The 25,897-nt window shown below is 42.5% G+C and overlaps 1 protein-coding gene across 1 annotated transcript in view; it reads right to left on the bottom strand.

The window, feature by feature from the left end:
* LOC140911634 (uncharacterized) overlaps positions 1 to 25,897 on the bottom strand; it is a 117,773-nt gene that overhangs the window by 8,143 nt on the left and 83,733 nt on the right. The window contains exons 9-12 of the mRNA XM_073345075.2: positions 24,648 to 24,837; positions 22,005 to 22,132; positions 19,374 to 19,490; positions 8,765 to 8,875 (exon numbers count right to left, since the gene is read on the bottom strand). Coding sequence (XP_073201176.2) covers positions 8,765 to 8,875; positions 19,374 to 19,490; positions 22,005 to 22,132; positions 24,648 to 24,837 — 546 coding nt within the window. The remainder of the gene's footprint in view (positions 1 to 8,764; positions 8,876 to 19,373; positions 19,491 to 22,004; positions 22,133 to 24,647; positions 24,838 to 25,897) is intronic.

The raw sequence follows: 25,897 nt of genomic DNA, 5'->3' as shown, positions 1-25,897 counted from the left end.
CCACCACAGAGGATTGCCCCAAAAAAAGAAGGCTGTCATTCAATAAATTTTAAAGTTGTAAACTTTTAAAGTGCTGTGCTTAAAGTGCTGTGTGGCATTTTCCTTCCCTCCTCCACCACCCCTCCTGGGCTACCTTGGTAGTCATCCCCCTATTTGTGTGATGAATGAATAAAGAATGCATGAATGTGAAGCAACAATGACTTTATTGCCTCTGCAAGCAGTGATTGAAGGGAGGAGGGGCGGGTGGTTAGCTTACAGGCAAGTACAGTGAACCAAGGGGCGGGGGGTTTCATCAAGGAGAAACAAACAGAACTTTCACACCGTAGCCTGGCCAGTCATGAAACTGGTTTTCAAAGCTTCTCTGATGCGTACCGCGCCCTCCTGTGCTCTTCTAACCGCCCTGGTGTCTGGCTGCGCGTAACCAGCAGCCACGCGATTTGCCTCAACCTCCCACCCCGCCATAAACGTCTCCCCCTTACTCTCACAGATATTGTGGAGCACACAGCAAGCAGTAATAACAGTGGGAATATTGGTTTCGCTGAGGTCTAAGCGAGTCAGTAAACTGCGCCAGCGCGCCTTTAAACGTCCAAATGCACATTCTACCACCATTCTGCACTTGCTCAGCCTGTAGTTGAACAGCTCCTGACTACTGTCCAGGCTGCCTGTGTACGGCTTCATGAGCCATGGCATTAAGGGGTAGGCTGGGTCCCCAAGGATACATATTGGCATTTCAACATCCCCAACAGTTATTTTCTGGTCTGGGAAGAAAGTCCCTTCCTGCAGCTTTTGAAACAGACCAGAGTTCCTGAAGATGCGAGCATCATGCACCTTTCCTGGCCATCCCACGTTGATGTTGGTGAAACGTCCCTTGTGATCCACCAGAGCTTGCAGCACTATCGAAAAGTACCCCTTGCGGTTTATGTACTCGGCAGCTTGGTTCTCCGGTGCCAAGATAGGGATATGGGTTCCGTCTATAGCCCCACCACAGTTAGGGAAACCCATTGCAGCAAAGCCATCCACTATGACCTGCACATTTCCCAGGGTCACTACCCTTGATATCAGCAGATCTTTGATTGCGTGGGCTACTTGCATCACAGCAGCCCCCACAGTAGATTTGCCCACTCCAAATTGATTCCCAACTGACCGGTAGCTGTCTGGCGTTGCAAGCTTCCACAGGGCTATCGCCACTCGCTTCTCAACTGTGAGGGCTGCTCTCATCTTGGTATTCATGTGCCTCAGGGCAGGGGAAAGCAAGTCACAAAGTTCCATGAAAGTGCCCTTACGCATGCGAAAGTTTCGCAGCCACTGGGAATCGTCCCAGACCTGCAACACTATGCGGTCCCACCAGTCTGTGCTTGTTTCCCGAGCCCAGAATCGGCGTTCCACAGCATGAACCTGCCCCATTAGCACCATGATGCATGCATTGGCAGGGCCCATGCTTTCAGAGAAATCTGTGTCCATGTCCTGATCACTCACGTGACCGCGCTGACGTCGCCTCCTCGCCCGGTATCGCTTTGCCAGGTTCTGGTGCTGCATATACTGCTGGATAATGCGTGTGGTGTTTAATGTGCTCCTAATTGCCAAAGTGAGCTGAGCGGCCTCCATGCTTGCCTTGGTATGGCGTCCGCACAGAAAAAAGGCGCGGAACGATTGTCTGCCGTTGCTCTGACAGAGGGAGGGGCGACTGACGACACGGCTTACAGGGTTGGCTTCAGGGAGCTAAAATCAACAAAGGGGGTGTCTTTACATCAAGGAGTATTTCAGGCAGGACTTCACGGAGGGTTCCAATAAGAAATGGTGCACCTAAGTTATCGTTCTTATTGGAACAAGGAGGTTAGCCTGGCCTCTGATTGATACATGGCTAGATTTACCTCACTGCACCTTCTCTGTGAGTGACTGCAGTGTGACCTAGAGGAATGAGTCCCCTAGACAGGGGAGGAGGCAAATGAGTACAAAACAAATCTGGTCTATTTCTTGTTTTGACCCACTCCATCTATCTTTTACATCTTTGGCTGGCAGCAGACGGTGCAGAAGGACTGCATGCCATCCACATCTCATGGCTGCTCGGCAGAAGATGGTACAGTACGACTGCTAGCCATCCTCATCTCTTGCCTGCCTGGCATAAGATGGTACAATACGACTACTAGCAATCCTCATCTCTTGCCTGCCTGGCAGAAGATGGTACAGTACGACTGCTAGCAGTCCGTATCGCCTGCCCGCTCACCATAAGACGGTTCAATAGGACTGACTGCAGAACTAAAGAGAATGACCTGGTCAAGTCACTCCAAATTTAGTCCTTGCGCCCATGTCTGCCCAGGCGCTCCCAGCCGACGTGGCCAGGAGCACCTCGGACATGACGATGACGACTACCAATCGTATTGCACCGTCTGCTGCCAGAAGGCAATGGGTTGCTGCTACTGTGCAGCAAAGCCGTACCGCGTCTGCCAGCACCCAGGAGACATAGGGTTACCTGAGCGGGCTCCATGCTTGCCGTGGTATGGCGTCTGCACAGGTAACTCAGGAAAAAAGGCGCGAAACGATTGTCTGCCCTTGCTTTCACGGAGGGAGGGAGGGAGGGAACGGGGGCCTGACGATATGTACCCAGAACCACCCGCGACAATGTTTTAGCCCCATCAGGCATTGGGATCTCAACCCAGAATTCCAATGGGCAGCGGAGACTGCGGGAACTGTGGGATAGCTACCCACAGTGCAACGCTCCGGAAGTCGACTCTAGCCTCGGTACTGTGGAAGCGCTCCACCGAGTTAATGCACTTAATGCACTTAGAGCATTTTCTGTGGGGACACACACACTCGAATATATAAAACCGATTTCTAAAAAACCGGCTTCTATAAATTCGACCTTATTCCGTAGTGTAGACATACCCTGAGTTTCAAGACCCATATATAACAGTTCTCCACTGACTTGGTTACTATACAGTTAGAATTTTAACACAGACAGGAGCAGAGCCTAACCCAGTGTTTTAACGGGGTTGTGAAACTGTGCTAAGGCTTTTGGACATGTCCATATTGTAACCTCTGTTGTATTCTAACTACATGAAATTTAACAAGTTATAGCCAGCTCTGCTTGTCCAGTTATTTTTGTAGTATAGACTGGCCATCATAATTACTCAGTCACAGAACTGAATCATAACAGGTTATATGATTATATATGTCCAATCAAAACTAAGACAGCTCAAATTTCAAAAACTCACAATGGTCTCGTTTATATACACACTACAAACCAATTATTATTTGCAGTGACAACATAGCAAATAATTCTGAATAATAATAAATTTAAGAACAATGAAAGTTCTTTGCAGACAATCCAAAAACAAAAGCAGCTACATTTGTTAATTAAACAATACACTATGAAGCAATCACAGAGCTGAGTTTGGTTTTTGTTTTTAATAAACCTTTTCTTTTAAACTTTGGCTATAATAAGAAAAGTGACGGTAAATGAGACTTGGAGACACATTTATTCTGTTCTCTATGGCTTCCACAGCAAAGCAACGGAGTTTTCAAGTCCAGGTTTTGTAAACGCCAGCTCCGAAAACTCACCACAGCATCTAAAGATCAACCTGTGTCCCTTTTCCTACCTCTTACATCAAAGATTTTGCAATCAAAGTGCCACCCACCCACATCAACAGGTGGGGGACATTGATGGGGCAGGCGCTGAAAAGGGGACAGTCCTAATAGCAAGGGAGGGAGGCATTTGCCAAGGGACAATAGGTAACTCCTCTCCCTGGGACTTTCTGGCACCCATTGGCCAGCTGGGAGAGAGGGGTGTTGTTTGGCCAGCATTCCTCACTCCCAGGATTTGGCACAGTTCAGGGGCCATGTGGAGCCTGAGATCCTTGCAGGCACAAGTGCCTACCTGCGTATAACTCACTGCAGGATCAGGATCATGTTTTGATCATGGTTAGTAACTCAGGAAAGGTACAGGTTTTTAAGACAGAAGTCACTTAAAACTGCAGCCCCACTTTAAAGATATACTAAAATTCTGAAGTGACTATCACCTCAGTTTCACCTCTCCAGGTGTGACACTTTCATTATACACTATAAACACAACATCAGAGCTTGCTTTCTTTCTTTCACCAGCGATGTAAAGATTAGTATCACTTTGTTCTGTATTTCCATGGTTAATTATATCAGCTCATATCTATAGTGAGAAAGCTGGGTCACTTGCACCTATTCTGAGGCCTGGTCTACACTATGAGTTTATATTGAATTTAGCAGCGTTAAATCAAATTAACCCTGCACCCGTCCACACAACGAAGCCATTTTTTCCAACATAAAGGGCTCTTAAAATCGATTTCTGTACTCCTCCCCGACGAGGGGATTAGCACTGAAATCGACATCACCGTTTTGAATTAGGGTTAGTGTGGATACAATTCAACAGTATTGGCCTCCGGGAGCTATTTAAAAGGTAAAAGTGCACCATTGTGACCGCTCTGGACAGCACTCTGAACTTGGATGCACTGGTCAGGTGTACAGGAAAAGACCCGGGAACTTCTGAATCTCATTTCCTGTTTGGCCAGGCGAGCTCATCAGCACATGTGACCATGCAGTCCCAGAATCGAAAAAGAGCTGCAGCATGGACCGAACGGGAGGTACTGGATCTGATCGCTATATGGGGAGACGAATCCGTGCTATCAGAACTACATTCCAAAAGACGATATGCCAAAACATTTCAAAAAATTTCCAAGGCCATGATAGACAGAGGCTACAGCAGGGACGCAACACAGTGCCGCGTGAAACATAAGGAGCTCAGACAAGTGTACCAGAAAACCAAAGAATCAAACGGACGCTCCAGGACAGAGCCCCAGACATGCCGCTTCTACGCTGAGCTGCATGCAATTCTGGGGAGGGGCCGCCACCACTACCCCACCCCTGTCTGTGGACTCCGATGATGGGGTACTCTCCGCCATTCCTGAGGATTTTGCGGATGGGGAAGATGAGGAGGAGGAGGACGAGCTTGAGGAGAACACAGCACACACTTCTTTCTGACAACCAGGATCTTTTTATCACCCTGACTGGAATACCCTCCCAACCCAACCAAGCCGGAGAAGGGACCTCTGGTGAGTGTACCTTTTAAAATATAATACGTGTTTTAAAATATAATACATGTTTTAAAAGCAAGCCTTTTTTAATGATTAATTTGCCCTGAGGATTTGGGATGCATTCGTGGCCAGTACAGCTACTGGAAAAGTCTGTTAACGTGTCTGGGGATGGAGCAGAAATCCTCCAGGAACATCTCCATGAAGCTCTCCTGGAGGTACTCTAAAAGCCTTTGTAGAAGGTTTCTGGGGAGAGCAGCCTTATTCTGTCTTCCATGGTAGAACACTTTACCACACCATGCTAGTAGCAAGTAATCTGGTATCATTGCATGACAAAGCCTGGCAGCGTATGGTCCTGGTATTTTCTGGCATTCAAGCAACATCCGTTCTTTATCTCTCTGTGTTATCCTCAGGAGAGTGATATCGTTCATGGTAACCTGGTTGAAATACGGGAATTTAATTAAGGGGACATTCAGAGGTGGCCGTTCCTACTGGGCTGTTTGCCTGTGGCTGAAAATAAATCCTCCCCACAGTTAACCAAGCAGTGGGGGGGGGCATTGGCGCTGAGCTGTTTGCGTTTGGCTAGCAGTGATCCTCCCTGATACCAGCAACACGGTGGGGGAAGGGGTAAAGCGATCATCCCAGAGAATTGGATGGGGGGGTTAATTTGGTTTCTGCTGCTGCACGTTAACACGAAAACCGTAGCACTAAATGGCCAACTCAATGGGCTTTGCTTGGTATGGGAAAGGAGGGCGCTGCTGTTATGAAGGTCGCAGAAGCCGAAAGACTATGGCTTACCATGGCTGCCTGCAAGCTGAATTCTGTTGCCCAGCACTGCGTGTGTGCTCTCTAACACCAAAGCTGCAGGCACTCAATATAAGATGCAAAATGCGACCTTGTACCAAAATCACATGTGCTATGTAACGTGAATAGTGTTGTTCACCGTGAAAGAGTATAGCCATTGTTCTGTAAAATGTATCTTTTTAAATACTTCACTCACTTTTTTCTCCTCCTGCAGCTGCAAATGTTTCAAGCCTCCCTCCTCCGTCCCAAAGGCTATCTCAGATAAGGCGGCAAAAAAAAAAACGCATGCGCGGTGAAATGTTCTCTGAGCTCATGCAGTCGTCCAGCACTGACAGAGCTCAGCAGAATGTGTGGAGGGACACAGTAGCACAGTACAGGAAAGCGGACAACCAACATGAGGACAGGAGGGACAATCAAGATGAGAGGTGGCGGCAGGAAGATCAGAGGAGGCAGGATGCAATGTTAGGGCTACTGCGGGATCAAACGGACATGCTCCGGCGTCTGGTGGAAGTTCAGGAATGGCAGCAGGATCACAGACTGCCGCCTCCTCACCCAGACACCCAAGAACGCAGTGGGGGGAGGCTCCGGGAATCCAACCACTCCACCCCAGTGGACAGCCTAAGCAACAGAAGCCTGTCATTCAACAAGTTTTGAAGTGGCCTTTTCCTTCCCTCCTACCTCCTCCCATACCCCACCCAAGCTACCTTGTGAGTTATCTCCCTATTTTTATAATCAATTAATAAAGAATACATGGTTTTTAAATGATAGTGACTTTATTTCCTTTGCAGGCAAGCTGTGATTGAAGAGGGGAGGGCGGGTGGCTTACAGGGAATTTAGAGGCAACCAAGGGGGTGGGTTTTCATCAAGGAGAAACAAACAGAAGTGTCACACAGTACCCTGGCCAGTCATGAAACTGGTTTTCAAAGCTTCTCTGATGTGCAGCGCTTCCTGCTGAGCTCTTCTAATTGCCCTAGTGTCTGGCTGCGCGTATTCAGTGGCCAGACGATTTGCCTCAACCTCCCAACCTGACATAAACACCTCCCCTTACTCTCACAGCGATTGTGGAGCACACAGCAAGTAGCAATAATAATGGGAATATTGGTTTCGCTGAGGTCTGAGCGAGTCAGTAAACTGCGCCAGCGACCCTTTAAATGTCCAAATGCACACTCTACCACCATTCTGCACTTGCTCAGCCTATAGTTGAACAGCTCCTTACTACTGTCCAGGGTGCCTGTGTACAGTTTCATGAGCCAGGGCATTAAGGGGTAGGCTGGGTCCCCAAGGATAACTATAGGCATTTCAACATCCCCAGCAGTTATTTTCTGGTCTGGAAAGTAAATCCCCTCCTGCAGCCGTTTAAACAGACCAGAGTTTCTGAAGGCGCAAGCGTCATGAACCTTTCCCGGCCATCCCACGTTGATGTTGATGAAACGTCCCTTGTGATCCACCAGTGCTTGTAGCACCACTGAAAAATACCCCTTGCGGTTTATGTACTGGCTGCCCTGGTGGTCCGGTCCCAAGATCGGGATATGCGTTCTGTCCATAGCCCCACCACAGTTAGGGAATCCCACTGCAGCAAAGCCATCTACTATGACTTGCACATTTCCCAGCATCACTACCTTTGATAGCAGCAGCTCAATGATTGCGTTGGCTACTTGCATCACAGCAACCCCCACAGTAGATTTGCCCACTCCAAATTGATTACCGACTGACCGGTAGTGGTCTGGCATTGCAAGCTTCCACAGGGCTATTGCCAATTGCTGCTCTCATCTTGGTATTCTCGTGCTTCAGGGCAGGAGAAAGCATCACAAAGTTCCATGGAAGTGCCCTTACGCAAGCGAAAGTTTTGGAGCCACTGGGAGTCATCCCAAACCTGCAACACTATGCGGTCCCACCAGTCTGTGCTTGTTTCCCGGGCCCAGAATCGGCACTCCACGGCATGAGCCTGCCCCATTAACACCATGATCTCCAAATTGCCAGGGACCACAGTTTTAGAGAAATCTGTGTTCATGTCCTCATCACTCTCATCACAGTGCTGCTGTCGTCTCCTCGCCTGGTTTTTCAGGTTCTGGTTCTGCATAAACTGCACGATAATGCGCAAGGTGTTTACAATAGTCATAACTGCTGCGGTGAGCTGAACAGGCTCCATGCTTGCCGTGCTATGGCGTCTGCTCAGGCAATCCAGGGAAAAGGGCGCAAAATGATTGTCTGCCGTTGCTTTCACAGAGGGAAGGTTGACTGATGACATTTACCCATAACCACCCACAACAAATTTTTGGCCCCATCAGGCATTGGGAGCTCAGCCCAGAATTCCAGTGGGCAGCGGGGACTGCAGGATAGTGACCCACAGTGCACCACTCAGAAAGTTGACACTTGCCACGGTACTGTGGACGCACACCGCCAAATTAACGTGCTTAGTGTGGAGGCACGCACTCGACTTTGTACAATCTGTTCCCAAAAATCAACTTCTGTAAAATTGGAGTAATTTCGTAATGTAGACAAGGCCTGAGTGTTTTCAGATGTAACAATGTTGATTTAAAAAAATACAATACAGGCTTATGTTCTGCAGATTACATTTCTCTTATTAGTGTTAAAAACACGGTAAATGGAAATAGACACCTGAAGTACTGTATGAAAAGTCACTGAGAGTTGCATCAGCCTCTGCAGTTTTTAAAAGCTATTTAAAAGGGCATGTAAAACATTTGAATACAGATATCTTAACAGCACCTATTATGAATGGAAAACATATATAAAAAAAAACTTACTGTTGGCTGTAGATTCCCCATTAATTTATCAGGATCAAAGTCTATGTCTGATAGAATAGCTTAGTATTTCAGCCAAGCACTGACAGGATAAAGAAATAAATAAATAACCCCTCAGCTGTGTAAAGCCGAAGCTCTTACCTTTTACAGTTTTTGCAGAGTTTTTTAACTGCCTCCAGAGTAACATCCTTGCAGAAACTGAGCTTCACAGATTCCAAGCTGATATGGCAGAAGCTGGCCAACAAGCAGACCCTTAAACCCAAGAGTAAAAAAAGAGATTAACTTCAAGTTCTGCGCAGGCTCTTGAAAAACACCTCTTTGTTCTCCACACAGAGACCTATAAATAAACTCTCAGAAAAATGTGGTCTCACTGCTAGAAAAATATAAGTATATATTGCATAAAGAAATATAAAAACATACATTCAGATTTATATTTTATTTTCCCTGGTTTAGAAAAATAAAAGGAAGAAACATCCATACCGATAAAGCTGATGGAGCTTAAAAGCTCTGTCAGGGAAGTTGACAGAGTTCTAACCTCCTTGAAGCCAAACTTCTGATTATAGCTCTCAGTATTAGCAAAGGATACTACTCCATACTCCCAGTTTAAACAACATAGTTGTAGGTCTTTAAAAAAATAATAATAATAAAAAAAAAGCATAGAGAGACTTCTGAGAGCATCCACCAACATGAACATTTCAAATTGTAAAGTGCAGTCATTTATGAGTTTAAAATTTTACTCATGATTCACTCATTTTCTGAAAGATGCCCTGAACCCTGCTCTGCCAGGGGACCTGCAGCTGGCCACTGTAACCTGAAAAGTGGGCTGCAATGACCAAGGAAGGGCCAGGGGGGGTGGGGGGGAGAGAGAGTACGAGGGTACTTGGGATACACACAGATGGAGCCTGCTCTGTATTACACTAGTCATAATTGTCTCACTTTTATCTTGTGCTCCCCCAGTCAGTTTGCTCTATATGCCTGCTGTGTCTCCTCTAATATTTGGGCCCAAAACCTCCCTGCATCCACATGGTTTTCAGTGCAGGATGGGGTCTTACACTGCAAGATCTTCAGGGCACATGCCATTTTTCATTGCATGTGTTTGTAACTGCATAGCATATCTGGTCCCCAAGTCCTAACTGTGGCCTCTAGGCGCTACAGCTATAAAAATAATAAATCCCTTAGCAGCATCCATCATCAGATTCCAATTGCAAATTAATGCTGCCCTCCGTTGGACGAGCCCTTGGAGAAGGCTGGCTGCACAAACACTGCCCTCCTCCACATTGGGCTGCAGATATCCTTTCTGATACAGATGGGTGCCATTTGATCTACATATGCACAAAATGCTGAAAAAGGATTGTTAAATGGCACATTCCTGGTGAAGAGCTGTTATGCATTCTAGAGATGTATAAATATACTAATCCCTGGGTGAAGATCAAGAACTCACTCTTCCTTCCAAAACTCCCCCTAAAAATAGATTGAAACCTCAGGAGAATAAAAGTTTTGGGTGCTCTTAGCATCTCTACTCTCAGTAGCATTTAGTAACTGAGATTGTGCCCGTGTGTATGACTAGTGGAAGCATGGGGTAAAATCCTAGCCCACAGAAATCAATGGCAGTTTTGCCATTGAATTCAATGGAGCCAGGATTCCACCCCAGAGACTAAACTTCACAATCTTGAGTAAAAGGATATTTTCCTCTTAGGAGACAAAAAATCGTCCATTAGATTCCACTAATTGATCTAAAAAGAGGCATTTCTGCTGCAGTTTTGAGCAACTTGTTAATTTATGACATCTACTTGTTCATTATTTTCCAAATGTAAGCATGAGAAGATTAAAATCTTGCATACTATACATTTAGGTTTGAAAGGAATAGGTTGGGTTTTTTTTGTTTTTTTTTTAAATTGGTAAATGTTGGTAAGATTTCACATTATACTAACAAACCAATGAAAAATATTTCCATCAATAACCAAAATTATCAAAAGATAGACAATGTAAAAAAAATACTGCTTTATTAAACTTAAGAGTTTGATTTAAGGATATTTACTTTGTATATTTTGACTTGTGATGACAATTTGTTCTATGCAAGATCTCACTCTTCATAGGCAACTTCTTGTCATAAGAGATCACTCTAAATATCACTAAACGAAGGCAAGATCATCATCTGTCCTTTGCATTTGTGCAGAAGAGTAAAGGAGCTGGTCACAGCAAAGGAAGAGATCAACCTCTGCAGGCCCACTACTCACACTAAATGAGTGGGCTGGCACAAATAGGGAAAAAGTGGAGTGGTGACTCAGTCTCTTCCCTTATGCACCAGCAAGTACAGCTAAGCTCGTTTGGAGGACAATGCCTGGTAAACAGACAGCATGGAATACTTCCCTCTGGAACAAAGTGGAAACCAGGGAATGAACTGTAACTTCGAAAGTCTTGGGAAGATTGTCACTGGTCTACTGCTAGACTACATGCCCCCTCTAACTCAGTCAGGGCAGATTGTGTCAAAAGCTAGTCCACAGACAGTACAATTCCATGTCACCTATATTAGGAGACTACTATCAAGCAAATGTGTTTTTTTGTAAGTCTCGAATGGTTACTTAAAACAGGTTTCACTGTAGGATAAAATATTGGAACGGCAACTTAATCCTATTTATAAATAACTAATGTTTTCTTTCATCCTCATTCAATATTAAAATAGCACAGACTAATATGATAAAACAAACTCTGTTAGTAATTAAAGGGTTGGGAATGTTCCGTCCATATAATTGATTGATGAGGCATAGCTAACTAACATGTACTCTTTGGGTCTGACGCTACTAGGTGTTGAGCTCTTCCTCAGAGTCAATGGACAGCAGGAGGACGACAACAGACAGTGGAGGGAACCCAGTGCTATGAAGTTGCATCAAAATTACTGCTATAATTTATACAACAGTAGCAAGCTACATATAATTACTAAAAGGCCAGCAACAAGGACAAAGGCACTGTAATCCTCTTGGATCACAGAAGAAAGAATACTAAAAATCTGAATCAACTGGACATTTTATTTAAAATATCAGAGTAGTATATAAATGGACAGAAACAAACTAGATATTCCTGTAGAACTGAACTATATTAAAGAAACATAAAAGCCAACAAAATGGAGACATTGCTAGAAAACACAATGCAGAATCTTAATGCATTGAATCTATGATTCAGGACTGGAAATTGAAAATGTACTTAAAACGCTCTTCAGTTCTTTAGCCTATTCTCCTCTCTGTTTTAATTAGCAGGCTTTTAACCTCTGAAAACATGGAGATGTGATGAAAAGAGAGCACCCACATTACACCTGCTGGCAAAATATCTGTTATCATGGAGCTTTGTAGTCTCTGACGCACATCAACTCCATCAGTGAGGCCATCTTCTTTTTAAATGTAGATATTTTTCTAATTGAAAAACAGACCTGATTTGTTACAATCATATGAAAGTCTACGTCTATAATACAGGAAATATGACCATAATGAGTCAGATGCCGCTCCTTGTTTCACTATAAATGTATAAACAAAAACAGAAATTTTTATAATTGAATCATACAAACCTAGTATTCATGTATGAGTTACATATTCTCAGTTGTTACAAAATGTAACCCCCCACCCCATCACACAGAGACACACTTCATTTAAATTATTGTTCCTGGGTTTTCTAGCCACAGAATAACACAAAGATGTGTAATGGAAACATGGAAAGCCAGCCGGAGAAAATAAATGTAACAACAAAAAGATGCCTTGTTTAAAGTGTGCTATGTAAGTAAATTGTACTGTTATGTACGCTTATGTATGATTGGACCAGATCCTTTTCCTATGGTAAAGCATAAGGGAATGGGCTGAGGGAAGAAAAAATCCACAGGAATCCCCTCACGAAGATTCCCCCATATCATACTATCAGGGAAGCTGGGTTTATTCCTCCTCTTCCTCCTTGTGTAAGGAGACATATGACCCACACAGTTAACCCTGTGGATCACCCCTGTTGAGGCTCTGTGCTTTTGTGGATTTACGGCTCCCAACAACCTGGTCTCTGCCCTTGGTCTCTGCTAACCCAGTTATGCTCTGGAAGGGGAAATTCTGTCAATGGGTCTGGGGCCCAATCTCCTCCCTTATTATTTAACATAGATTTGATGATTTGCACCCTCAGGTCTAGAATCAAGGGAATCAATTTGCCATGACTTCCCACCCCATAACACAAACTGTGGAAAATCTTACAACATGGGCTGCCTTGCCAGGGTCAACTAGTTAGCCGAAAGGGTTTGTATATAGCTGTGATCAATGAAGCCAGCCAGCCAGCTATAAAGTCCCTCTTGGTGGCTGCTTGCTTTACCTGTAAAGGGTTAAAAAGTCCCCCAAGTAAAGAAAAGGGAGTGGGCACCTGACCAAAAGAGCCAATGGGAAGGCTAGAACTTTTTAAAATGGGAGAAAAGCTTTCCCTTTGTCTCTGTTGTTCTCTCTGGGCTGAAGAGACGGAGGCAGCTGGAATGCCGCGTAAAGTTTGGACCAGGTATGAAAATTCATCGTCCATAAGAATTCATTTACCTTTTTTAAGAACAGGATTGGATTTTGTGTCCTTAAGAGGTTTGTGCATATGTTTAATTACTTGGTGGCAACAGCTGATTTCCTTTTTTTTTTTTTCCCCCTCAGCTCTTCCTAGGAAGCGGGGTGAAAGGGCTTGAAGGTACTCCACAGGAAGGAATTCCCAAGTGTTCCTTCCTGGGTTCTCAAAAGGGCGGTGGTTTTTTTGCACTTGGGTGGTGGCAGCATCTACATCCAAGGTCAGAGAGAAGCTGTGACCTTGGGAGTTTAATACCAGCCTGGAGTGGCCAGGCCAGTATTAATTTTTTTAGAATCCTTGCAAGCCGCCATCTTCTGCGCTCAAAGTGCCAGAGTGGGGAATCAAACTTGACAATAGCAGAACCCATTAATAACAAAAGCCAAAAAAGCCCTTTTGTTTTAGGCAGTACAAAGACAGAGAAAGTTGAAGAGGGGAGCTGAAAAGTCCATATCCTACAACACCCAATTCTCTGGCATTTTCAAAATCCTGTGTATGGCTGTGCAGTAGATTTAATAAGCATTAGAAAAAATTCCCTCTGCAACTGTGTATGAGGGAATGGCTCAGAGATCCAATTCCTGACAAACCTAAAGACTATGTATATAAATATTTTTTAACATACTTGTTCGTCCTGTTGGGGGCATCTCCTTTCTACCAGAATTAGGGGGCTTCATACTTTTTCAGTGACTTTTTTTCTATGCCCCTCTTTTCTCAGGATATGTCTAGACTTCGAATTGGAGGTGTAACTTCCAATTTGAGAGGACACACCTACACTAGCTCTCATAGCCCCCATGGCCTAAGCAACAGGTGGAGCTAGATGTCCCAAGTACGTATCCATCGGAGATGCAAGGCACATACCTGGGACCATTAGCCACTCATGTGGCCGTGGCTACTCTCTGTTTTTACCACTAACACGTTTGGAGCTTGCATGGGTATGTCTCCTTGAGCTGGAATTTACACCTCCAGCTCAAAGTCTAGAGGTACCCTCAGAGATAGCTGGATTAAATCGCACAAAGAATAAAGATTAAGCCATTTGGGCTTAAAGTATAACTTGAATTTTTAACATTCTCTTTTTTAAATGGATCTTAGAGGTCATAGGTTATTCAGTTTTTGCACATTTCCCCATATACTGAACTTCTCACTGAATTTAAAACAATGTAGTTTAAAAGAAAGAACAAAAGAAAGAAAAAACCCAAAGGTGGTGGATTCAAATCAGGACATTTCTTAGACTGTAAGTTACATGAAGTAAGATAGCCATACAGCCAGTGGCCAAATTCATTTCATGAAGAGCCCAAAGAGCCTAGAGTTGGAAGGCTCTGTATCCCATTACCACTTCCCTATGGCATCCAGGTCCTCTACCCGGGGATTCCCAAACAATGGCTCACAGACTATGTAGCGAGGCGATGACTCACCGGTGCAGCGCCTCCTGCTGGTCGTCTCAGGAATTAGCTCTTTCCAGCCTCCGGAGCGCCCTCTGCAGGCCGGTGTCTCACCAGCCGCTGGCCCCATGTCCCTCCCAGACCCTGGTGCCTCCTCACCCTGGGGTGCTGCCCCCTGGCAGTGTCCTCACACTCTGGGTCTCCCGTCCCAGGGGAACCCCCAACCCTCTAAAACCACCTTGCCTCAGTGGCTACTGCCAGTCATCATCTAGCCACTGCTTACTGGGGCAGACTGAAGTCTGTAATGGCCACTCATCACAGTCAAGGGGTTAGGACCTGCTGCCTTTGCCTATCTCTGGGCTGCCCCTCTGCAACCCCAGTACCTGTGTAGGCCTTCACCAAGGCCTCCAGCCTGGGGTTTTACCAGGCGGGAGCTCCCCTTGCCTTTGCCCTTGCCCTTCCCCCGCCCCGCCCTGCTCTGCTCTGCTCAGGCACCTTCAGCTCCCAGGCAGCCGGCCCTTCTCCCTCTAGGGCTAGAGTAAAACTCCTCCATCTTCTGGCCCACAGCCCTCTTATAAGGGCCAGCTGTGGCCTGATTGGGGCATGGCCCCAGCTGTGGCAGCTTCCCCCAAGCAGCTTAGCTGTTCCCAGACACAGCCCTCTTCAGGGCTGCTTTTAACCCCTTCAGGGCCGGAGCGGGGTAGCCACCCCGCTACAGACTAGTCTGTGAAGAAGGGATTGGTCATATGATTCTTTCTTCCCTCCTTGTTTCTGGCTGGAACATTACATTAAAAGAAACTAAACATACATAATCAATATCCTAATGTTTTCCATATAAGCAGTTGCTGTAATTGCCACAAGGAAGTTGTGATTGTGACAAGGAGGGAAGAGGATTCTGCACAGTTGGGAATGGCACACTCTCTATTAAAATCTGTTCCACACTCTGCCTTTTAACAACATCAAAATAGATTAACATTAGCAATTTATAGTAGAGAGAAATTCTTCAGCTATTGACAGCTTAGGAAAATGAAATCGCCTACTCTAACACAATAATGAAATCCTTGACACTCTGGGACAAATGTTTAAAGAGTGCAGTTCAACCACTGTGTTGAAGCAAGAACATGTTTGCTCCTTTATAAAAAAAAATGTCCTCTGTATGTAATCGTATCTCTCGTTCTCCTCACACACTACTCCCTGAAACAATATTTACCTGTCCCTAAAGTGATGACATTGAAAACCAGAGAAGGGAGCAGCAAAGAATTTCAAACCTTCACAGGAAATTAAAATGGGAGGGTACTTGTAATGAATGGCTGCAATAATTATCAAATGTCTCGTTTTGCTTAGGTGTTTAATCAACAGCAGCAAAACTGGAGCAGACTTATGTTGAAGTGCTCTTGTTCCACTGGAATATCAGTACTTCAAAAGATGATATACGCAACACAAGCAGTAACACTGGAGTGTTTTTTTTGACTGATGTACTAGATAGATAAGGCAGCAAAGAAGAGGTTAAATTTCAATTAGAAGAAACAAATACAAATCTAAGTGGGTCACAGGTTACAATTAATATCTAGCTTGTTCTAGCCATCTGTAATTAACTGTTGGTTATGCCTAAGTCAGGGTTCTATGCACAAGGCAACTTAGGGTGACCGGACAGCAAATGTGAAAAATCGGGACAAGGGGTGGGGGGTAATAGGAGCCTATGTAAGAAAGACCCAAACTAGGGACTGTCCCTATAAAATTGGGACATCTGGTCACCCTCAGATAACTGTATAATGCAGTATCATTTAGCTCTGTTCTGATTTTCTCTCCTCAACAGGATACTAATACATACTCACATATATGGTAATTATGTGCCATTTGTCATACTTCTATCTAATCTATACATATTTACATAGTACTTATTATAATAGTACTTAGACAACAGAGAAAAATATATTATACAAAAATATACCACTTTTCAAACCACACTCATTTCTTTTTAGTCCCCCACCCCCCAATTTATAGAAACCACAGACCCCTGATCTCCTGAGTCCCATGTGTGTACTGCAAAGCCAACACATGCACATGCCTATATACTGCAAGGCAACAACTGAAGGATGAAAACATATTGCTTTTATGGAATTCATGGTTTGCCCCTCTGTTTTTCAATAAGTCACTAAAATTTGGCATTTTGTTAATGAAAAGAGTTGTAGGGAGACTTAATAATTCCAACACTTCCCATATGCAAAAGCTTTAAGTTGTCACAGCGTCTCTGTGCTGTGAGGATGTGCTTTAAAACCTCATCCAAGAACAGATTCAGAGTTAACCATACAATACACATTTTTTTAAAAATAAAAAAGATAGATGGTTGAGACAATGTTATTAATAGTTTTCCAGGAACATAATGATGCTGCTGGTAAACATTAAGGCAGTGGTTCTCAAACTTTTGTACTGGTGACCCCTTTCACATAGCAATCCTCTGAGTAACCCCCCTTATAAAATTAAAAACACTTTTAAATATATTTAACACTATTATAAATGCTGGAGGCAAAGCGGGGCTTGGGGTGGAGGCTGACAGCTCGCGACACCCCCATGTAATAACCTCGCGACCCCCGGAGCAGTCCTGACCTCGTTTGAGAACCCCTGCACTAAGGGGTTTATTCTGCTATCAATATCCAGATAGATCCCAGCAATAAGAAAATAAATATGGGACTTATGCCATCTGTATTTCAAGAGGCTATACTTCAATGTGTCTGACTACCACAAGACTTTTACAGTGGTGTCACTGCACTGTGTGAAAAGTCTGCTGCAGAATTTATACCAAAACCAAATCTACCAACCCTATGTTCAGAGTCTCTTGCCCTTCACGCGAGTCCTACAGGACAGGGTCCAGGCACAGTGTGTTCTTTCCCAGGAGCAAGTGCTCCTGCCAGGGCCCAAACTTTTTCTTTTAAACAGCCTAGATCCTTAAAAAGACATCACTGCCAGCCACTCTTGCCAAAAGTAACAGTTTGTCTGAAGTGTGGCAGATACTTCTCCTTCTCAAGGAAACTTATTAACCCTTTCCTCTCTGCTGGAGTGGCATATTTTCACCCTTTCACAGACTGCCACACACTCAATGAGGAAATCTCTCACATTGACGGAAGTCTTTGCAAATAGAAGATACTGGAACAACATACCAGCACATGCAAAGATACACACAAGCATGTCACCCTTCCTCCTATATATCTGACACATATGTACAAACAGAGCAAACATATTTCTAAGAGTGACTGCCAAATTTATGTGTCTAGAAAGGAATCTCCAATGTGGGTTTGTATGTGGGCAATTTGTATATACAGATCTTTATCTGCCCTATAAAAAGAATATAAAACATATATACACATAAATGAATATAAAAATATTTTGATTAATCTTAAAACCATTTGATACATGAAGAATTTCAGCAAGATGTTATAAAGCAGCTGGGGTTTTAATTCCAATTTTGAAACAAAAAATGTGGCTATCAATTTAATCAAGGCAATCACTTTAAACAATAAATTTTAAAATGTTCCCTATGCATCTGTAGTACTTAATACTTTGTTACCAACATAAGTAATGATGGGCATAAAATAGTTGAATGCCTGTACATCTCTGCACTGCAAATGCCATTACAATCTTAATGTTTGCAGCACCATGATATAGTATTTATCTCACACATGGATTTGTGGTATTCCCTGCAATTACAGTGAAGAATATAACAAACACTGTGATAATTGCAAAGTGTGATTAGCATATGTCACTATTTTAGTGATGCCCAGTTATATATTCTTTACACAGAAGGGACTATACAGGTAACTAGCATGTTTGTTTTGATGATTAATGAATGATCATACTGACTATTGCAAATCCTACAAAAGAAGCAAAACGAGGTTGTTACACAGAAGACAGGGGGGGGGAAAAGAGAGAGAATACCAAGTATTAAGTGATATCTGCTGAAGTTATATCTTACTGTTAGGATATAGATATTCAGGCCTGTCTGCAAAGGCCTGTACTTTAAGAATTTAGGGGTATTCTTATCAGTTGGCTAGTTCTAGAGGTATAAAAGAAAGAATCAAAATCACTGTCTGCTGGTGTAAGGGCCCTCTCTTACTGTGACAGTTTGAGGCCCTGTTCTTAGGCTAAGGCCTTTGACTAAGCAGCAGAGGCAGCCATAAGCTAGGAAGCAAACAGTCACATCCTCACATTCCAAACTAGTCACATTGAAATAAGGTGCTATTGGGCTGTCAGGCACTATCAGGACAGGATTGTATTCCTATCACCTCCAGAGAAAGGGAAGTGCCTAGAAAATGTAAAGGGAAACTTAGTTTGATAGCATCCTGTCTGGCAAGAACTCACTTATCAATAGCTGGGATGTGAAATCCTCACTTCTGTATTGTTTTGTCATTATAGTTCCCACTTTGCTATTTTTTGTCTGTATAATCTCTGTCTGGTTCTGTGATTGTTTCTGTCTGCTGTATAATTAATTTTTCTGGGTGTAAACTAATTAAGGTGGTGGGATATAATTGGTTAGCTAATCATGTTACAATATGTTAGGATTGGTTAGTTTAATTTCAGTAGAATGATTGGTTAAGGTATAGCTAAGAATAATACTATATAAATTAGGGGCAAACAGGAAGTAAGTTGGGATTCGAAAATAAGGAAAAAGGAACTTGTATTTAAGCTTGCTGGAAGTTCACCCCAATAAACATCGAATTGTTTGCACCTTCGGACTTCGGGTATTGTTGCTCTCTGTTCATGCGAGAAGGACCAGGGAAGTGGGAGAGTGAAGGAATAAGCTCTCTAACACTTACCCTCTCTTGCTTGTTCCTGTAGAGCTCAGATCGAGGTAATAAAGTTGGCGGCAGCTCCCTGCCAAAGCTTGAATTCCTGTGTCAGTCACCCTTTTACAGCCACTGACATCAAGATACCTGTAGGTTTCAGAACAGATTACTACCAAGGAATATCTAACATTGGCACAGTAGTGTAAAGTGGTGAACAAGTTTCATTTTCAGGGATGATTTATAGAGCTTTACCCATTTATACTATTTTTAATAAATATACAGGTAACTCCAGAAAGCATAACAAAAAACCAGCTTGATTATTCAAAAAACTGCCCTTTCTAAATTCACTAATATTTCATTCCTTTTACTCCCAGGAAGCTCAAATTAAAAGAAAAGTGTTGTTACCTAAACGGTTTTCTTTATTCCACCATGGCAGTTTTCCTCTGGATTCAAAAAAGTATCACGTATTAATGTAATCTCCTCTCCCTACCCTCAACCTTTTTTTTAATATATAAACACTTTTAGAAACACAAATGTAATGATTTCTAGAATATGAAATGACTTAGGTCTCATTGAGAGTTATATCTAACAAGCTATAAGCATGTTGCCTCATTTGCATTCTAAGTGCAAGAACCACTCAGCTTGCTTGTGAGCTTCACGCCTAGATGGCCCATGAATGTCAATCTTATACCATAAGACCAAAACCTGATGGTGCGTATTCATTTATGAAATCTCACCAAGGATACATAATAAAACTGGGGGAGCTTTCAACTATGTCTCAGCTGAATGGGATTTTAGGCTACTAATTGACCAATTAGGAGGTAAAACTGTGGAATAATTACCAAGGCATGTCTTTATTAGAATATATATGCTATGTCAGAATTAATTTAATACCAAATCACTATATCAAATAGTACCATGAAATCTTGTTGTTTGTAAAAAGATTGTAGGAATATATTATCCTTGTAGTTCAATCAACTGTCATTAACCATTTGGAGACTACAGACATATGTAGTATCTACATGTCCTACGATTTCATTTGGCCAACAGCCTGGAATATGTTAGTGTTATAAGAGATTAATATAAAAGTAACGTTTCCTTTCATCTTTGATGTCCACATTTATCAGTGATTTGTGTGTTCAGCCAACCCATTGAACAGCACGGTCAACAGGTCTGCAGAAGCAGTGCTTAGATACTTCATCAGTGAGCAGAATAGAGATACCCAAGATAGATGGATAGAAGCCACTTCCATTGTTTCATCTCTTTCATGGACCTAGCCTATACTTGAGCCACTCAGAAGATTAAAGAGACCAGAGGCGAAATCCTGGCCTGACTGAAGTGAGGATTTCATGCCAGGGATGGAAGATCTAATTCTGCAATCCACAATAATTCATTTTCTGGTATTACATTCACTCAATCAGGCCCTAAATAAATTCTATAAAATCCTTATCGAGGTTTGCACTTGTATTCATTTATTTAAGTTCTTTTCTGAAGTGTTAGAACAAGAATAAATGGACACAAATCAGATGTCAAGAATTATAACATTCAAAAACCAGTCGAAGAACACTTCAATCTCCCTGGTCACTCGATTACAGACCTAAAAGTCGCAATATTATAACAAAAAAACTTCAAAAACAGGCTCCAACAAGAAACTGCTGAATTGGAATTAATTTGCAAACTGGACACCATTAAATTAGGCTTGAATAAAGAGTGGGAGTGGATGTGTCATTACAAAAAGTAAAACTATTTCCCCAGGTTTATTTTTCCCCCTACCGTTCCTCACATGTTCTTGTCAACTGCTGGAAATGGCCCATCTTGATTATCACTACAAAAGGTTTTTTGTTTTTTTCCCCCTCTCCTGCTGGTAATAGCTCACCTTAACTGATCACTCTCATTATAGTGTGTATGATAACACCCATTGTTTCATGTTCTCTGTGTATATATATATCTTCCTACTGTATTTTCCACTGCATGCATCCAATGAAGTGGGTTTTAGCCCACAAAAGCTTATGCTCAAATAAATGTTAGTCTCTAAGTTGCCGCAAGTACTCCTGTTCTTTTTTTTGAGAACAAGATGAGTATTCGGAGATATACAATATATAATTAAGATAAATTTCAAATTAACTGAATAACTTTCTAGCAATTCCACATTCACATACATTTTTTCTCTTATTGTAGAGTATTCCAGAATTCTACAGTATTGGTTCAAATGCTGCATATCTTGCCATAGGGGTACTACAGCACTATGATTGGTTACCGCAGAAAAGTGTACTCTCTTTTTAGTAGAAGAGGTTACTCTTATTCTGACTCATGAGTTTTATACATTTGAAAAGCAAGTGACAACATCCTTCTGTAAATCAAAATCACGTAACATGTGTATGTAGAAGTAATAGGTTTTTATTAAGCAATCTACTCTCAAAAGGCCACATATTTGCTTTGATCCACACCTGTAACATCCAATGGGAGCTGCACTTTGGATCCAGGGCAATTACAGTGTGGCTTACACAGCACCATTGCAATACTTTCTGTGAGCAAACCAAAGCTTCTGTTAGCTGGAATATCAATGAACCCAAAATCATCCTTTCTAAATGATAGAAATGCTTTAACTTTCAAATGCTAATTCATTTGCAAAAAGTTTCCTTTTAGTTTTCAAACTTGTACCTGATTGTTTGTAGGTAGGTGCTAATTTCCACTAGGCTTATATCAGTCACTTGTGAGCAGGAGCTGAGAACCAGACTCTCCAGTTTAGGACATTGGGTCACAATAAAGTGGACAACACGGTCTCTTACCTAGGACGCATCACACAAAGGGAAAAGAAATGCAAAAATTTCTTTCAGATATGAGCAACTGTCTGTCAAAAGCCCACAGAGATATTCGGTGGTAGCTAAAGAAATAAAATTAATTCTTTCAGTCATGTTATCAAACATTAGCTGTAAGCTAACAGAATTGGTGATATTATTTACATTATTCTCCAAAATGTGCTAGGCACTGCAGACACTTAGGAAGACATAGTCTCTGCTCCTTGGAGAACTTGCATGTCAAAAGAGGATACAATAATACAGGCACAGTGTTTGAGTCTGACGTTAAGCACATGTGTTGTTAGTTCCATTATATATATAGTTTGAGTTTATAGAGATGATGTGCCTGTATAATGTATCTCCTTCTCACAACCTTTGTCTGTTGTAGCTGTCTGGTGGTTCTGTATATTGACATAACCCTCAACTGCTTCCTTCACTCTTCCCATTTATCTTTGTGCCCTAACCTGGCCCACTCTCTCCCTTGCTCCTCCATTGCCCCTAATAAATACAGTAAGCTGCCCTCCCCTTCCACCAAACCCATCCTAGAACAGAGACATGGCCAAGCGAGAGAGACAAATAAACAACAGCCAATCAGAAGATGCCCACTTTAGTCTAAGTTTCAAGGGTGAGAGGGATCCTAGGCCTAGAGGCCCCAATAGCCAACTCCTGTCCCTGGAATCTGGGCTGGCTCTTAGTGCTCTCTCTCACCCATGTGGAGGAAGGAGACTGGAAACTCCTGTGGGGCATGGCCCTGATAGAACAAAGGAAATTAATAGTAAAACAACAGAAATAATAATAATAATAATAATGAAAATTTGTACAGATTCATGGGTTCTCCATCACACAGCTGGATCCATTTAACCACGTACATCTATGAAACCCATGGTATGATAACTTTACAAGATTGGGGGAGGTTCATTTAGTAGTAGTAGTAATTTATTTGTCATTTGTGTTGTGGTAGCACCTAGTGGCCTCAGTCTGACCAGCTTCCCTTAGGGCAGCTAGGCACTGTATATACATAGAGCAAATTACAGTCCCTGCTCAAGAGCATTTCTTTCCAAGCCGAAAGGTTCCAAGTGGGATTGAAGGGCTCTATCAATGTGAATGACCTAACTCCTCCAATGCTGAATGAGAAGATACAGAAAGTCTTGGATCTCAGCACTACAGCAGCTTTGGCCCACTTATGCAGGATGTTGTTAAATACTTTATTTATTTGGGGATCCAAGTAGCAAATAAAGGAAATGGGTGTTCTACATGGCCAGACACCATATTTCTTAATGAAAGTTTTTCCAACTCTAATTTCAGCTTGGGTTATTTACTTTATGATTTTTCTAATTTTGGTTTTCTTCAGTTTACTGCACTTGAATTTAACAGCTGCTCACTGAACTCTGTCCTTCCTCCATCTTCTCACCATCTTGGTCATTGTTTAAAAATCTCTGTATGTATTGATCTGGAATGGTTCTGTGGACTCTCAATAAGAGTTGCCCATTTTAGTGCCTCTCCTCAGCACCAATGTGATCCTGCTGACACGCCTTGTGACAAATTAAGTGTTATGGTTCTTAGCATAGGAATGTAGAAGATGTTGGACACTTTCCCAATACTTTTAAGGTTAGCTCTGTTATTAAGAAAAAAACTGAGTCAAATCCTGCTCAGTTTTGTGTAGTCATGTAAAGCCAAACAGCAGCAGGCACCCACCATGTGCCACAGAGAGGAAATTGGGGACAGCGAACAACATCAGCTACACAGAACAATGTCAGCTACCCATCAGTTACACAGAGCCTAAACATGGGAAAGGAGGGTCATTGTAAGTGCAGACACTGCTGTAGCCTAAAGGCTATGGTAGTTGCTGTGGGTATTTTGAAAACAGACATGAGTTTTAGCAAGTGCAGTGTTCCCTTCTATGATTTTTTATTCCAGGCCAGGACGTAAGGAGACCTCTGGGACACTACTAGAGGGAGGATCTGTCCCTTCTAAACTCCAGTTAAGTTACCTGTGCAAAGCCCAGCTACTCAGACTTTGTACAGGGGACAAGTGTGAGAAGCTACTGTCTCTCTTACTGTTTAACTCATTTTGAATTTGTATTATATTTGATAATGGGGGGAGGGATAGTTCAGTGATTTGAGCACTGGCCTGCTAAACCCAGGGTTGTGAGTTCAATCCTGGAGGGGGCCATTTAGGGATCTGGGGCAAACATTGGGGACTGGTCCTGCTTTGAGCAGGGGGTTGGACTAGATGACCTCCTGAGGTCCCTTCCAACTCTGATATTCTATGATTCTTTAACCAAAATAATTGGCTATTTGCATGTCTCACAACTAGGTGAAATGACCATAACATGTATATAAAAATGCTGTTTTCCTTCAATTACTTCACTTTGTCTAGAAAAGAACAGAGAATCTCACACATGCCAGTGTGCATTTATTGATACAAATACCATAGACATCAATCAATCTGCTTCTAGTCGATTTAAAACCAATGAGAAAACAGTGAGAAATCAAAGTGTTCTTACCACATTGAGCCCAGATATATTGAGTATAGTTAGCTTTTTCAGACAATTCACTATCTTTGCCAAGCAGACATCAGTAACCTTGGGGACTCTGCCAATGTTCAGTGTCTGCAGATTTGGACACTCTCTAGCCATGAAACTCAGGCACTTGGTGGTAAGAGCATGGCAGCCAAATATTTCTAGTTTACTGAGACTGGGGGAAGACAGATGAGATTAATGAAAAAGTTAGTCCAATATCAACAGTGCAACACATACAAAAACCACAGCTTTGCATAAACTTGCTTATAAGATGTTTCAGTTTTCTTTCTCCTAAAGATAGTGGGCCTGATTCTGATCTCATTCCTGTGTAAATATTGGATAACTCTATTGAAGTAATTGGAATTAGACTTGTGTAAAAGTGAGATCTGAATCAAGTCCTGTTATATTTGAAAACTTTAAGAAGCAACTAGGAATGGCTTATCACATAAATTGATAAATAAAATCACTGATAAAATGCTTAAAAAAACCTAATAACAATGTTCATTTTCCCTACAAAATTGAGCAACAGATTGAAAATAATTCAGATAATCATATATTACCCTAAAAGTAACCCACTTTCAACATTTAAACCTATAGCATTCACTCTGACTTTTCTAACTCCAGCTGAGCACACAGCATCCATTCAACAAAGTAGTGTAATACACAGGAATAACACAGGTGATCATGTCTCCCTCTTGTGGCTGATCCCAGCAAGGATAGGAGCCTGCTAATTAGCAAAAGCTAATTAAGAGAGATCCCTACTTTGTCAAGCACCATTAAACACAAGAGCCTTTCATTTTCTTATTGTTGATGATGACATGCCCTAAAAACCAGGAAACTCCAATCTTCAGACATTTCAACCAATAACATAGAGGGACTGTTGACTCCCCATAATACAGTTCTGGTATAATTTGGGTAGAGACAAGCAAAACAGGAACCTCAAATCTAAACCTAGATAAGGAATTGAATGTGAATCCCTTGATCTGAACCTACTTCTCTTTTGTTCAGCCCCCAGTGATGAAAATGTCATGAGAACAACTATCTCATCAGATTTTCATCATTCTCAGCCATAATCTCAGAAATAAAGATCGCAAGATTTTGGTGGATGCAAATTTCAACTGAAAATCCTAGCCTAAATCTAATCCAGAACATCATTTCCTCAGTCCACCTCCATTTTGTATTTGATTCTCCACTAAGAACTAGGCAGAAACTGTCAGAGTAGAGATAGGGAACAG

This window comes from Lepidochelys kempii, chromosome 5 (assembly GCF_965140285.1).
Source record: "Lepidochelys kempii isolate rLepKem1 chromosome 5, rLepKem1.hap1, whole genome shotgun sequence".
NCBI classification, from domain to species: Eukaryota; Metazoa; Chordata; order Testudines; family Cheloniidae; genus Lepidochelys; species Lepidochelys kempii.
Note: the sequence above shows the minus strand (reverse complement) of the source record. Positions and strands in the feature narration are given on the sequence as shown.